Genomic DNA, 15,952 nt, shown 5'->3' with positions numbered 1-15,952 from the left:
AGCTAATTGAAACAGGAGATAGATGGGATTGCACCGGGCCACACAGCTTTAGTAATCAGACATAGCGATCAGACTGGCACTTTACCTTCAGACAGTGGTCACAGATATTTCAGTTTTACTGGAGAGAACAAATCAGGTCAGCTTTTACCACGAGTTACTTCAAAACATGTATCCAGTAACAGAGGGATACAGTACTGTGGGAATCTGAAATACAGTACAATACAACAAGCCAACTTTTCATGTGTTCACCATGTTTGGGGAAATGAGGCTGTACTGGAAGATGCTTATTCTGCTGTGAATGAGACGACAGGATTGATGCCACTCCCATGTTTGTCAAATATCAAGCTACAGCCAGTTAGCTTAGCTTAGAATAAACATGGGAAGCAGCTAGCTTGGCTCTGTCCCTAAGTAACTGGTTGCCAGGCAACCAGTGGAGACTCTTCAAAGTTCATTTTCATTTTTATGCCATCAGACTTGAAGCTAAGCTAATGTGTTATCATCTGAATCTTGGGAAGAAGACAAATAAAGTTTATTTAAACCAAAATAAATGAAAAAGGAAACAGCATTCTTTGCCGTGGTGTCCAGGTTTCGTCTCTTCTTTGGCCTCCATGTTGATGTGCTGGAGCTTGGGGTCAGCTGTGCTCGCTCTCCTCTCTCTTTTCCTCCTCTGTGTCTGTATCTCTCTCCACCACCCCCCTCTCTCGCTCTCTGATGATGAAGCGCTTTTAGATTTGCCCGTTAATAATGCATGTTTCTGATCCCCTGCTCGCCCTTCATTTTTTCATGCGTACGCTCCGACTCTCTCACACAGTCTTTCTCCCATCATCCTCGCTCTGCCTCTCCTGCAGGAGTTCCTCTGATGTCTCGGTGCGTTCCTGTCTCCGTTCATTAACATCTCCCCCCCACCCCCTCATCCCCCTCTTCTGTGTCCATCCTCTCTGTTCTCAGTTCAGATCAGCTCAGGTTAGAAAATTCATTCAATTCATCTTGATACGTTTCAGATTATTCAGTCAATACACTTCATTTCAGTTGTCCTCCCTTCCTCCTCTGCCTCTCTCCTTCTACATCAGTTTCCATGGTAACGGGTCACGGCTTGGGGTTGGGCTGGGTCGCTGGCGTTCCTCCAATCTCTCTCTCTCTTTCTGCATGTGACAGCCGCTACTCACCCACGTCATCACGGCGAGTTCAATGGAAAGACCCTGGTCTCTCATCTTTTACATCATCCAGCAGGTTCAACTACAGTTTTAACGGGGCTTCACGTCTAAATGGGCCGGCGCTCTTTGTCCGGCACATTTGTTTTGTTAATGCGAGATGAATGGAGAGTCTCTCTGGAGATTATGATAATGCATTCGCGGACACGAAGGGAAGCCTGTTTGGGTGGAGGGCTTGGTGGGTAACCTTTCATTTGTGCATGTCCCCCGCTGGAGGTAAAAGTAATAAACGTGACTGGAGACGTTTTGGTTATTGATTGAGGGCCTCATGTTCAGCAAGGCAGTCATTTACTGGGTTTTCCCTGGAGAGTGACAAAGATGTGTCCATGTATTCCTGTTGATTTCCAAGTCAACGAGGACGTGAGTTCTTATTGTCCGTGTCCCTCCATCTCACCTGATGGTGTTTAGAAAGGGACGTTGATCCACGTTTGCATAAATGTAAGCTGTCTGAGTATTTCTTTCTCAAATGAGTTGTAATAAAAACATCATGGCCAGATAATATACACAGGAGACGAAGCAGCAGTGACAAAGCTCTGATTATTTTTATATAGCTCTCAGTGTTAGATTAAGCTTTCTGCTGAACACTTTCATCAGCAGCAGACCTGTTAATGGCTGATGTTCTTCAGATCTGAACAACCTTCTGAGGACAGACAGTGGCTGAAGTTACGTCCTCACAGGTAAGTTAAAGATGATGAATCTACAGCTACTTTTATTTCATTTGTGGGTTTGAAAGGCATCTTTTGTGCATGTTAAAAGCTTTTCAACCGATGGCTGTTCCTCGAATAAAAGAGGTCAGTGAGCGTGGATGAAAAGTGCTGAGTGTTGAGGCGTGACTCACAGCTGACTGATTTAATATACCCTGTGCAGTCTTGGCTGTGCCCTTTTGGTATCTGCAGCGTGTACTCACCAGGTGGTAAGTCAGCGAGTCAAGGACAGTTAGATAATGCCTGCGTTGATGTGCTGAGTGTAATTGTGTTCAGGTTAGGTGGAATTCCCTGATGCAGAGAAATAACTTGGGGAAGTGAGATGATATTAGTGAGTAAACAATATGGCCGCACCTGGAAAGGTGAGAGGGGGTAATATAATTACCCTGTGTGTGTGTGTGTGTGTGTGAATATGTCCTGGCATCACCTGCTGCTGAACACACAACACACACACAAACAGGGAGAGGAGGGAAACAGATGCCACCTGACACACTCAGATCTCAGATTCAGAGAATTACACACAGGGATTTTTGAATATAAGTCCAGACAGTATTTCCATTTCATTACTGAGCAGCAACAAACATACAGATTGTATTAGAGAGGCCAGTAGTACACAGCAGCCATATTTGTCAGTAGGGAGCAATGTGAGCAGGTGCCGCAGCAGGGTATTACATAACACACCACTACAATATTTCCACCTCCCATGACTATCGTTGTTACTTGAATAGCACCATGAGAGCCCTCCACTATATTGCTCTGATCCATAATTTTAACAGTGAGTCATTATCCCTGCAGTCTTTACTGAAGAGACGTCACAGAGGTGGTTTGAATTCAGTTATTACAGGTTGCAGTGATGGATCTCTTCTCTCAGTCTTTGCCCTCCTGCAGTCCCCCTCTTTCCTCTTCTCCATCCCTCTCTCTGAGTAATCCTGATGAACAGATGGGTGGAGGAGAGGGAGAAAAAAAAACAGGGCATGGCAGCTTGTTGCGCCGCTATAACACCGTCAATCAGTCCCCTCCCCCCCAGCTCTCACCTCCTGCCCCTTTCCCATCATGCTCTTTTCTATCCTGTCAACATTTCAGCCAGCTCTACCTCAATCTTTTGTCCCCTCACACGCTGTCCTTTATCATTATGTCCTTATATTTGCACCATCAAACCTGATGGTCAACTGGTCTGCTTGTCCAGACAACAAAATATTTTCTCCACGAGAAAAAACCCTGTACACCAACATGGAAAAGATGTGTAGGATCCTCAGCCATAAAGGTGTGACAGTCGTGCCCTGAAGGACACACAGACACACAGATGCACAGTAACTCATGTTGTAGTAAAGCCACGCAGAGTCACGCACCAAGGCCACGTGCATTTATCTGCTCATCAATACCTTGTACCTAGCAATAGCACCCAGGAATACCAATGAGACTTGGCTCGTTTACAAGCTCAGCTGGATTTATGTGGCCACTGTCACACTGTACCGCTGTATTAGACCGAGCCTGAATATTGATTTCAGATCCTTTTATCATACATGCATCGTCTTTGCCTCCTTCAGTCAAACTGTTTTTTTCTCCTGCTGCAAGAGCTCTGCACCAGCCTGTTTCATCCAGCTTCTGAGAAGAACTGCAGTGGATATTTAAAGGACCATACCGCTGTTTCTCTGTTTCAGCCCATCAGCTACAAGTTGTCTGTATTTTACAGATGGAAAGTTTTTTACTGGTTTGGAGAGTGAAAATAACCACAGTGGTGAAAAGACAAAGAGAGAAATACAATAATTGGATGAAAGGAAACCACAGGAAGAGATTGCCAATCCAGTAAATGGTTGGATAGGCAATAAATGTCATTATGGCCACCAGACTCTTTTGTTTCGTATCAAGATGTATTTTTAAAGTGTCTGCTTTCCTTCATTTTACTTTTATAAATGCACAAATGTTCACAAACAACCACAGAGAGAGAAACACATTCCCTCATGGATTTATCCAGCACGTCTCTCTTCTCCGGCTGAGCCCCCAGCTTTTGATGAGATGACCTGAAACAGGCAACACACACACACACACACACACACACACACACACACACACACACACACACACAACCCCCCCAGCACACACACATACACACATGAGCACACACCCAACACCCACCCCCAACCCAGCAGCCAACAAACCGGTCCATGCACCCGGCAAAATGTGTCCAAATATCACAGTGCGATAATTGGACGTCAGATGAAGTGAATTTTAATGGCAGCTATCAGTAATGGCTTTTGATGAGTTACGCATGAATGGATCCTGCGATTTGTTTCTGAGCACTTATCACTTTCGAAGCCTCTCCAGTTTAATTGTGCTTCAGCGCAGCCACAATTTACAGTTTGAGTGGATAGATCACGTTGAATGTTCATTTCTCATATTTGAAATTCAGTATGTGATCCTTATCTTGTCCTATAGTGTGTTCTTAGTTTAAAATAAGTAAAGCACGCTATAAAATGTTCTTTTTTTCCCCATCGGATGAACACAGCAGTCAGTGTTAACAGTCCTTTATCAGGCAGCGGGTGTGACATCTCATCTGTCTGAGGTGTCCTGCCCTTCCTGTTTTCTCACCTTCTGGGAGAGGATTGCTCTGTTACCTGACTGCGCCTGGAGCAAAGCTGTTAAGATTCAGTTCACAGAGGCAGGGATGCTGCCTGCCCCCTCAACAGGAAATGGCAATAAGATCCTCTTTTCTTTATCAAGGTCAATCTATTCATATCAGGGATTTAAGAGAGTTTGTTGTAAACTGACCTATACCCAGATGAACTGCGGCCACATCTTTTAACGCCGGAGGTGTCACCTTGTGCCCCTGCCACTTCAGCGTTATCCCAGTGGTAAACAACATGAAGGACAATAGCCCCCTGTGGGGTGGTTGTAGATGTGTGGATGGGGGAGAGGCACGGCCCGGCGCATGCTGACCATCAGCACTTCACAAAGCCTCAGAGAAAAGCAGGCGCTGGGGGGGGGGGGGGGGGGATTCTGCGGATGGTGCCAGAATAACTGACCCCAAAATGGGAAGGCCCCTATGTGTGTGTGTGTAGGCTGAGATAGTTTGTTTTGATTAGGTGGCTGTGTGTGATCCGGTTTGGGGGCTATTGGAGACAAAGAGGCTGCCAGTTCTGTGTTTTCATTGCAAAGAAGTGGTGTTAGTGCAGGGAAAGCTCCTCTTAAACGTAGCTGGCAGCTTCTGATGAAGTCAGCAAGGCTCTCTGAAGTTAAGCTGTTGTGACTCGTGACTGGAGAGTCGCTGGTTCCAGTTTTGACGAGGAAACCTGGGCAGGAGATGTGGGATACAGGAATATAGTGGTCGTATGAGTGTAACGTCTCTGTCGCAGTAACACGAGTTTGCCATTACCTCATCCTCACTAGAACTTATTGTCTTTTTCATAATAAACTCACACCTCACCTCTGCATTTCCCAGTGTCCAGTGTTTGACAGAAACACCCTGCATAGCTTCACTTTAGCTCAAGACTGAATGCTTTATTCCCATCCTGCATGTAAAGTCTCTCCTTACCTTCCATAGTAAGCACCAAGTGCAACATTATCCACCCATTGTCTGCAGCATAAATGAGCTTTAGTAAATAATACTTAACTCTGTAAAAAGATATGAAACGTGCATGAATAGCACCCCATCTATCAAAGCGGATTATTGAGGCAATGCTACCTCTTGTTTTCCTTCCAGATCAAAAAGTCCAGTCAAGGCTTTGCCCCAAAGAAGTGGAGCCATTTTCTCACCTTACACTGGGCTTTGTTCAGAGCAGACTGGCTGCTTGATGCAGGTTTGTCAAGGAGAAGATAAGGAGGGCAAGAGACAGAGCAGTCGGCCAATAAAGTTATCAAGCTGACAGTTACATAGACAAAGACTGAGAGCAGAGGTTTCTGCTCAGGGTCAGACCTTTCCTCAGATGTTTACACAGAGGGCCGGTATGTTGATATGTCTGCGTCTCTCATGGTGCCTGATACATCTGTCTGGTGTCCACTGACACTGCTTTATATTTCACATTCCCTCTCTGTGTTCAGCTCCCGCCCAGCCTGTGTGTGCTCCACTACAGTTTACTGTACCAAGATTAATTGTTTGTCTTTTTCTGGCCTGCAACATTACTGTTTTTTTAGCTAGTTAGCAACTAGCTGGTGCAGATAGTTGAGACTTCAGCTGCTAAAGAACCAGATTGCATTACTGGTTTTCACAGTAAGATAAAGTTCTACCTTCAGGCGTTTGTTAGGTGTCAAACAGTGGTCTGTGTGTGTGTGTGTGTGTGTGTGTGGTCTGCATTTAGTGGGGAAAGAGAAATGTAAACAATACTTAAAGACTATCTGTTCAGTTTCAGGGACTTTGGATTTTTGTTGGATTTTCATTTTTGTCTCTGTTGTTTTTAAAGCAGTTCAGATGCACATCCCTCCTCTGCAGAATAACAGATGTGTAAAGGCTCCTTTCTCAAATGTCAGCAGTCAGGTTGCTGTTACGGTGGCTTCACATTTAGGCTGCAGTTCCTCCCCGTGTGTTTGTGGGAACTCTCATGGCTCAGAGCTCCTATTCTAGTGACCTGGTTACTGGAGACACTCCGACTCTAAGAGGGAAACTGTAGCTCGGTGTAGTCCGGTCACTGTGTTATGATGCATATTGCAGACTACAAGTTCTTTTATACAAACTGCATATTTCTGTCATCAGTGTTTTTATGTCCAAATGTATGACCTGTGTGCATACCCTGATGCAACAGAGAGCATACACTCCGGTCCAGAGTAACTGAAAGTCTAACTCAGCCTATTGTCTCAGAAATATCTCTGTCACTATGATTTGATGTGACTGCAGATGACTGTGTTTTCATCCCTCTCCCTAATTCTCTTCCTGCCTCATCCCTCATCTGTGTAGTCAGGCTGTCATCCCTCACTGTGACTGAAGGCTGTGGAGTGACCAACTTAGCACGTTGCTCCAGGGTTTGCAAACTGAGAGGCAGGAAACACTGTTGGGTCTGTGTCAGCGAACTTCACATCATTCTTGGTTGTTGCAGAAAAATGATGGCTCTGGTTGTAGTGACTGTTTTTAACCATTGAATGATCTCTAAGAAGCTCAGCTCAGTCCATGTGCACAAAGCAAAAAAAAAAAGGGAACAGATCCAGGTTACAGAAGGTCACATTGTGGTGTGAATGGAACCAGGCATTACTGGGAGAAAGCATGAAGAGATGAGGGTTTGCTTTGACTTTCAGAGGGCAGAGATGGAGGATGGATGGGGGACGTCTGCCATTATGATCCATTAAAACATCCTTTTAATAAGATGCACTGATCATCCTGATCACTCTGCAGAAAACGATGAATAACGAAGTGAAATAGAGGGAGGAAGGCAGGAAGTGAAAGAAAGAAAAAGAGCGGGATAGATTTATCAAGACAGAAAGGCAGAGCTGCAGGCTCACTCTCTGACCTCTAGGCTTTGACCCCTGAGTCAGTGAGAAGAGGGACGAGGGGGATAAGAGATGTCCTGCTCATCAGCTAAAGTCATCCCACTCATCCTCCTTTGAGACCTCTTTGTCATCACCATCTTTAGTTTTTTTGTCTGTGCCCTGTGAGAAAATGAGCGATGGGAAATTATTTTTCCACATTTAGCTTTAGGGATGAATGTTAGGCTGTGTGTGTGTGTGTGTGTGTGTAATTGTGCCTCTGTGACACCATCATTGCTGCCAGAGAAATGTCTTCCTCCCTACTGCACAGTACAGCCTCATAGCATAGCCATTAACTATGATAAATTCATGGAACAGGTATGAAACGTTCTGCGTCCTCTTCTCTTTAAAAGGTTAAAAGTTCAGTTTTCTGGTGCATGATCGGGCAAATCAAAAGGTGGTGATGTATTTCCAGCATGAATGTCTGAGCAGTTTATGTCACTTAACACGCAGTGACATTCTGTTGAAATATGGAGATGTTGACATTTGTGCATGGCAGCTAATTTTATGTGTGTGTGTGTTCTCTGTTTGTGCCTGTTTGAGGGAGTCGTCTGTTGTCTACTCATATTTTTTTCGTTAACCCTCGAGCAGTTAATCTCACTCTGCCTCTCTAGAGATGTGACCCAGGTCAGGCAGAAAACCAGAGCAGATGACAAATTTAAAATTATATTTCCATGCTGAGGGAATTTTTTTTATGGAATTAACTTTGTATAGAACCAATTTGTGTGAAATAGTTTGGGAAATGTCTTTATTTGCTTTCTAGCAGAGAGTTAGATGAGGAGACTGATACCATTGTCATGTTATAATATTTATCATATTATAAAATACAATACCAGTCAAGTAATTGATGCTGCGTTTCATTTTTCACACTCTTCCCTCCGGCTGAAGAAGTTCTCTCCCCTTCCTCTGTCTTTGTACATTCTCTTCATCAGTTTTGGTCATTCATCTTCCCTCTTCTTTTTGTCACTCATTACCTTTTAGACAAAAGTCCCACTCATACGAAGCCCAACCAGGTGAATGGGCCTCACTGTCTCTCTGGGAGAAAATGGCCTGAGGTCCAGCAGGGGCTTAATGTGGCCAGGGTTGCTGTGGGGGAGGCAATTTTTGCTGCAGCAGCGTGGAGCATTATTGTAATTAATCTTTAGATGGGCCATTACATTTGCATGATATCACATTGCGTTTTCCACAATGAGATTAGAAGATTTAGCATGCATGGCCTGCATCTAATTCATTTCAGTTGTGTTGCTCTCTTCTCTCCCTCCATTGTCTTCCCCCTCCATTAACTAGTGAGAGTAATATCCAATAGGACGTGTCGGCGTAATTAGCGGTGTCCTGGGGTTGTATTAGCTCACACTCTGCCTAGCTCAGCTGGATAAACTCAGACACACTACTTTCTGAGTGTGTATTCATTACCACACTTTCCCTATGTCATCAGACATGCTTCCTTTCCAGCCAAGTCGCTGTCTCCAGCAGAGAAGAGATGTAACAGAACAGGCCTGAATGTAGCCTGATAGTTTCACCTTCAGATGTCTTCAGCCTCCTGTGTATGTGTGACCTCTCTGTGTGTGCTCACCTGTCTGTGTGTCCACAATTTATGGGCAAAGATGCATGTGCCTGTCATGAGTAATGATGTCAGGATGGACTGAGCTACCTTTACCCAAGCTACTGACAGGAGTTACTGTCACCTTTTGGCGACTTACACTGTGTCTGCCAGCTGATTTAAGACTTATCTTCAATAAAATAAACATGAATAATTATAGAGCTTAAATCTTACAGACTGAATATCATCAGATATGTTCATCTCCCTGGATTAAGCAGAGTAATGTGTAGAAGAGACATTAATCACAAGCAGCATGTGCAGGAGTGTCTTAATGCCATTGTTGCTGTGATAGATTAACAATTTTCAAATAAATCAAAGCCTGCAAATGCACATAGGACAGAGGCTTATACGCACTGCAAGACAGAGGATATAAAAGGGAAAAACAAACATACTCATAATTTCCTGCTCCCTGTGGTGCAGTTTACAAGAGCCCATTAATGCCAACATGGTTCTGTGTATCTGTGACGGCTGTACATATCAATCTGTGTCTCTTTGTTGTGCCCTGCAGCACAGAACCTAGCGCTTCTGGGTCTGCACTCATGTGTAACTTGATCTATATGACACACTGATAACAGTGTTGTCACTAATGTGGTGCATTTGTGCATGCATGTGCCAATCTGTGTGCCGCTAAATCCACAGCAGAGTTGTGATCGTTCCGGCCGAGTGCACTCACATGCCATATGTTTACGGGCAAACACGTGGCAGGCCGGGCACCTCGGTGGTGCACATGGGATGTTCCAGTCGTCAGTTGCAATCTCGTCAAGAACGACGCTAATTTGAACACAGCTAGCACCAAATAACTCTACAAAGACATATGTATGAATCTGTGTGTTCTCTCTAGAATGTAAGACACAATGGCTGTTGGCAGCTCCTACACTCAGAAAGCCTTCTATTACACAGTGAAGTGCACTTGAGTCTACACTAATGCTTATGTGAAGTTACTGTATCTCAGTATAGGAGAGGACAGACAAGTAAGTGCACAGTGTATAGGTTGTTTAAAGTTACAAAGACTGAAATCAAGATTGTTTTGATTCCTCCTCCTGACAGAATCTTTACGTTGGCAGAGTGATAGGCTGTCCAACAGACAAGACACTTAACATTGCTTGACTTAAACACCCTACTTTGGATGTTGAACCCTGAGAATGTCAGTAAGCTAAAAGAAAGTAAACTTTCCGTTGCACTTCAGACTAAATATTTACATCTGTGTACCCATCTTTCATTTTTATGGACTAATCTTATACACATTGCACTTATGCCATTTTAAGACCTTCGTAACTGTATGAGAGTATTCTTTTAGTCAGCATGTGTAGGCCTACGTGTTTGTTAATTTCTTAGATTTATTTTGGCTGCATTAAGTAATATATTATGTTTTTCATCACTGTAGTGTTGATCCAGAGGTCTTCACTCTGACTTGCAGTTGAATCTGGGAAAAAAGGTTTTCACCCTGACACACCCAACCATGGACAGGAATAGGAAGTGGGTGCCGGGCATCGGAGCTGTGCTATTGATACTCTTGAGTCACATGACGTCAGCACTAGAAGTGCCTCTTGATCGTAAGTATTGTCCTTACCAATATCATAGTTATACTCTGTATTTAAAAAATTACAACACTTTAATTTTGTGGGGCATAGAGAATTATAGCTTCTATGATCTGCAAAAAAGGGTCTAAGACAAGCTGCAGAAAAAGCATCAGTTTACCTCTTAATTTTCTTGTATTTCAGGTTTGCATGTTAGAGCATGGGATTGTGGTTTCAGTTATGAAATGCAATTAAATCTTGGAGGAACTCTTTACCAAAATATCACAGATTTAAATGTCTTCTACTACTTTTCTTGCATTTATTGCGCCTGCCTCACAAAACTGAAGCCGCTGACGGTTCTCCAAAAAAACTGGGAAAGCTCGACCTTACCGAGTGTCAGGCAGGCTCAATCAAATGCTTAAAAGTACCTGAAAGCGCAACTTTTATCACTTGACCCTCCTGTTTACTCCTTGCAAAAACTAACACCTTTCCTCAATATTCTACTACTGTGGTACGGCCTGTCATGGTGGACAAAAAGCTAAAGTACTGGAAGGATGTAAGTTGCTGTGACTTCTAGCGTGGAGTTTTTGCTCTTAAAACTTTGTTTTTGCGTGGGTTTGAGCAGTATTAGATCTGCATGCAGTTATTTCACTGTCACCTTACATAGTGGCTTGCTTGTTTTGGAGTGGTTCTCAATATGACCGTTCACAGAATGGTAAGTTGTCCGTCTTCAGATCAGACGTTAAAGCCACAATAGCTGCTGTATCTGTTTGCAGTGAGTGTTTCAGCTCCAGACGACTTGATTATCAAGTCGACTGAATGCCAGTGCTTGTTGCATGTTGCCTGCACATCCTCTGCTTGAATGTCAGTCCCAGTGTGCTGTGTTTACATTGCACAGTGTGTATGTGTCTGAACTATGCTTCTATTCATGTTTCTCCAGTGCCCCAACCCCCCACCATAACACTCCAGTCCCCAAAGGATTACATCTTTGATCCACGGGAGAACATCGTCATCCACTGTGAAGCCAAGGGGAAGCCGAGTCCCAGGTGAGACAGTCACTCCTCCCACTCCCACTCCCACTGACACTTGTTTTTCAGAACATGTGCAACAGGCAAAGAAGTACGCAGGTGTCCATCCTAGGTGAACACAACTTTAAGCATATGTCACTGGTTTCTTTTCTGATCGACAGCAGGATTGAGCGACAAAAGCTCATGAAACCATGATGTGCTAAAGATGCAACCTGAGAGCTTCAGAAATCAAGATTAAACTGATTTCCGTTCAGTTTTGTGGCTCCTCAATGTGAAATTATAGATCTGCTCCTGAGGGTAACTTAACCTGGAGCAGTGTGGAAATATCGATCACCATAGCAACTGTTGTCACGGAGCGCGGCCGCTTGAGAGACACCTGGCAGAGTGAATTAGCCACAGTTTAGATTTGCCACTAGTCTCTGAATCAAAATGAGTTACAGAGTACAATCAGCCAAACTCCCTGCTGTGAAATCAATGGTTCAAATCAGTCTGCATGAATAAAGCAGAATGCATTTCGATGATCTGAACACATGGGTTATACTATCATTTTCTCTCTTTTGAATGTTTCCTTTTAGCTGCAAGCCTGAAAAATAAAGTGTTTATTTATTGCTCTGCTTGATTTTAGCTTTTCCTGGACGAGAAATGGGACCCACTTTGATGTCGAGAAAGACTCAAAGGTCCTGATGAAGCCTGGTTCGGGAACTCTGGTCATTGACATCAGCGGGGAAAAGGCGGAGGCCTACGAGGGAACGTACCAGTGTACGGCTCACAATGAGCATGGCACCGCTGTATCCAACAGCATTGTCATCAGACAGTCCAGTAAGACCCATCATGTTCAAGTACATGATTTCCAAAGGCTTTTGTAAATTAAAATGGATTCTAATGGCTTGAGCTCCAACCACACTATGATACGTCATGTTGTGCACTTCAGAAAGAGCGGTGGTATTTTCTGGGCAAGTTATTTAAAAATGTAATTAGAATTAATACGATCTCGATTTCTGGGAAGCCTTCATCACCTTTGTTTGATGTTTGTGACTCGCAGGGTCCCCCTTGTGGTCAAAGGAAAGAAATGAGGCCATCACAGTGCAGGTGGGGGCCTTCCTGGTGCTGCAGTGCCGACCCCCTGCCGGCCTGCCCCCTCCTGTCATCTTCTGGATGGATAACAGTGAGTCAGTTGCATCTGTATTCATGATACAAGGTGATATACATATATGTATTCAGCATTCAGTCAGTATAGACTATGGTGACCCTCTTTTTATCTGTACCATTTTTGCTGCTTGATATATTTGTGATTTGATGGAAAATAGGTCTAATGGACTCCCAGAAACCATTTATGACCCTAAAGAAAAAGTAAAGTCCAACAAGCTACTTATAAATTGATCCTTATTTTCACATCTAAATCACTCTCTCTCCCTGTCCTTCAGACTTTCAAAGGCTGCCGCTGGACAAACGAGTGTCCCAGGCCCTGAACGGAGACTTGTACTTTTCCAACGTTCTGCCAGAAGACACCAGGAGTGACTACATCTGCTACGCTCGCTTCCCTCACACACAGACCATCCAGCAGAAACAGCCCATTTCAGTCACTGTGCTCAACAGTAAGTCAAGACTCTGGACAGGTTGATGCCAGTTGACAGAAACTGGTTTCTGATTATAACTGTTCTCTCAGAAATGTAAAACTTGGATCTTGTGTTACTCCTCAGTTTTAATTCCATATGTTGATTCTGCAGAACTGTCTTAGGCTTGGCTGCTGTTCTTCCTGGTTTACAGTGGTTAATGCATTGGTTAAAGCACAAAGCCATTGTAAAGTAAAACATTGCCCGTTTATTTCCTGCTTTTGCATGCTTATGATTTTCTGTTATATTACAGTGGAAACAATGAATGAGACTGTGGCTGCTTTATACAATATCACTGATTTCTATAGTGGTGAGTGTTGCTGGTTTATTCCCATTCAGTCCCCTCACAGTGAACCCAGCCCTGTTTCTACTCCCTGGCATAACCTTACCTGACATACACACTCCCCTTTAACTTGGCGTCAGTCCCTCTTTGTGGTTTCATTAACACACTTATGCTCAGGTATCTAATTTTTTTTATCTGGTTAGTTTTATGTGGACAATTTAATTGGTTTAAGGATAGAGTGTCAGACAAACCGGCTATTTTGATCAATATAAATAAGATAAACATGGCTATAATTTCCTAACAAGCTCTGAACTGTCTTCAAAGCATGCATAACATTAAACATCACCTTCAGTGATTATCCAAGATGGCCACATATGAATAAATTTTAACATGGCGGTGCTCTTCCTTCGGCCTCTGAAGTGGAGGAGCTCATTTATTATTTTTCTGACCTTTTCGGCCAAGTAATGTTGAGGAAATCTAGACCCTCCCATAAGGACCTTCTGAAGAACGTACATACTGTATGTGTGTGGCTGGAGGGTTGCTTTCCGCTAAGATCCCCCTATGTTGCCATAGCAACAAACCAATGGCCACCCCTCTCGGAGATTCCTTTTGCTCTTTTATTCCGTCAGTGCTCATACTGTATTGGATGAGGCAAAATAAAAAGATACCTTCCATTACATTAGGTTGGGTCATCACTCATTTTCTGTCCCCTCTGTCCACTTTGGCAAATCACTTTTCCACAACAGTGTATATTTGACCAGCTCTGTCCTTCATAATATGAATGGTGCCCCGAGCTCATCGTTTCACTTCCTAAACTGCTCTTAGGTAACTCAAACCTTCAGGTCTAATGTTGTGGCCTGGTCTTGATTTGGACTTGTTTCCTCATGTGTTCAGACAGCCCAGAGGGGGAGCGTCGCCCCGGTTTCATGTTGCCTCTGGGTCCCACCAGCACCAAGATGGTTCTGAGAGGGGACACTCTGGAGCTGGAATGCATCGCTGAGGGCTTGTAAGTTGGCGTCTGGTGTATTTTGTATCAGTTTATCTAACTTTAAGGGTTTGTGTTTACCAAATGTCAATGACAAACATGGACAAAACTGATTTGCAATGGCTTCTGTGATAGGCCCACTCCGGAGATCTCCTGGACTAAGGATGGAGGTGAACTGCCAAGCAGCAGGATGTCCTTCCATAACTTCAAGAAAACACTGAAGATTTCTGATGTGAATGAAGCTGATGCAGGCGACTACCGCTGTACGGCCACAAACAACCTGGGCATTGCACACCACATCATCAAGGTCACTGTCAAAGGTATGCAGAAGTCTATGTTGAGGTGTTGAGAAGTTTATAAGCATCTGTAATCAGAAGCTGGAATTAAGGAATGTTGTTTGGCATTTTTGCTTGAGAACTGACTGAAATGAAAATGATTATCAAAACATTTTTCTGTTGATCAAAGTTTGAGATCCAGGGAGTGTAAAGATAACTACTCTTGGTCCTCTGATGAGCTGGGATTCAGTGCAGATGGCACAACAAAATGATGCACTAAAAGCTAGAGCTGCAGACCCAAGTGTTGATTCACAGTGGGATCGGTAGCACTAGTAACATTTTATGATTATAGGATGTGATTGGGTTACGGGGGTCAGCTTGACACATTTTATTCTTAGAATAACATACAGTTTATTTTAGCATATACTCTAAAGGATCTCATGTTCTATCTTCTTTTTTCTTGTTCTTCCCCAGCGGCTCCTTTCTGGGTCAGCGCTCCCAGGAACCTGATCCTTGCTCCGAATGAGACTGGCATCCTGACTTGTCGAGTCAATGGAGAACCCAAACCGAAGATTAGCTGGTTTGTCAATGGAGTCCCCATAGAGAGTGAGTAAAATGAGACCACGCTTTCAAAAATAGAATATTTCACATTTACGCACACAGCAGCAGCAGAGTATCAGACAGCTTGTGGAGTAGAAATGGGAATTGAGTTTCCAGTCCCAACAGTGTTTCTTTTTCCATGTGTAATTATAAAGGGTGTGCATAATGCACCAGCATTGCTGTGTGCTGGTTTCTACATACAGTCTGACCAAACATGATGTTTTTTCTATGATTTGGATGATGCATTCTGTCTGTGGTCCTATGCTAGATGTTCCTGAGGAACATGGCCGTAAGGTGGAGGATGACACTGTGATTCTCAGCAACGTACAGTCAGGATCCAGTGCCGTCTACCAGTGTAATGCATCCAATGAGTTTGGTTACCTGTTGGCGAACGCTTTTGTTAATGTTCTTGGTGAGTTAAAACGTAATATATTTTGGGTATACAGTACAGGCTGTTGTGAGTGAGAAACAGTGAGTGCTGATTTACATATTTGGCCTCTTCCCACAGCTGAACCACCAAGGGTGCTCACTCCACCCAACCAAGTGTACCAGGTCATCACCAACAGCCCTGCACTACTTCACTGTTCCTCCTTTGGCTCACCAATACCAACCATCACATGGTAAGATTCAGATCAGGTTGGCATGAAATCCATGAAGCTCCTGTGCACGAAACTTGATCTAAAGC

The 15,952-nt window shown here is 43.8% G+C and overlaps 1 protein-coding gene across 7 annotated transcripts in view; it reads left to right on the top strand.

Moving 5' to 3' along the window:
* Positions 1-15,952, top strand: part of nrcama (neuronal cell adhesion molecule a) — a 44,302-nt gene that overhangs the window by 15,256 nt on the left and 13,094 nt on the right. For 3 of the 7 annotated variants that reach the window (XM_018685177.2, XM_018685174.2, XM_018685176.2), the window contains exons 1-11: positions 10,355-10,519; positions 11,022-11,039; positions 11,424-11,529; positions 12,137-12,330; positions 12,554-12,676; positions 12,936-13,106; positions 14,302-14,413; positions 14,528-14,712; positions 15,142-15,273; positions 15,536-15,679; positions 15,776-15,887. In XM_018685177.2, the coding sequence (XP_018540693.1) occupies positions 10,426-10,519; positions 11,022-11,039; positions 11,424-11,529; positions 12,137-12,330; positions 12,554-12,676; positions 12,936-13,106; positions 14,302-14,413; positions 14,528-14,712; positions 15,142-15,273; positions 15,536-15,679; positions 15,776-15,887 (1,391 nt within the window). In that variant the 5' untranslated portion in view covers positions 10,355-10,425. Of the gene's footprint in view, positions 1-10,350; positions 10,520-11,021; positions 11,040-11,423; positions 11,530-12,136; positions 12,331-12,553; positions 12,677-12,935; positions 13,107-14,301; positions 14,414-14,527; positions 14,713-15,141; positions 15,274-15,535; positions 15,680-15,775; positions 15,888-15,952 lie in introns of those variants that run through there. The other 4 variants (XM_018685179.2, XM_051077642.1, XM_051077641.1 and 1 more) reach the window with 3 other exon arrangements.

Source organism: Lates calcarifer, linkage group LG18 (genome assembly GCF_001640805.2).
Source record: "Lates calcarifer isolate ASB-BC8 linkage group LG18, TLL_Latcal_v3, whole genome shotgun sequence".
Taxonomy (NCBI): domain Eukaryota; kingdom Metazoa; phylum Chordata; class Actinopteri; family Centropomidae; genus Lates; species Lates calcarifer.
The sequence above is the reverse complement of the archived record's forward strand: the minus strand, read 5'-3'. Positions and strand labels throughout refer to the sequence as shown.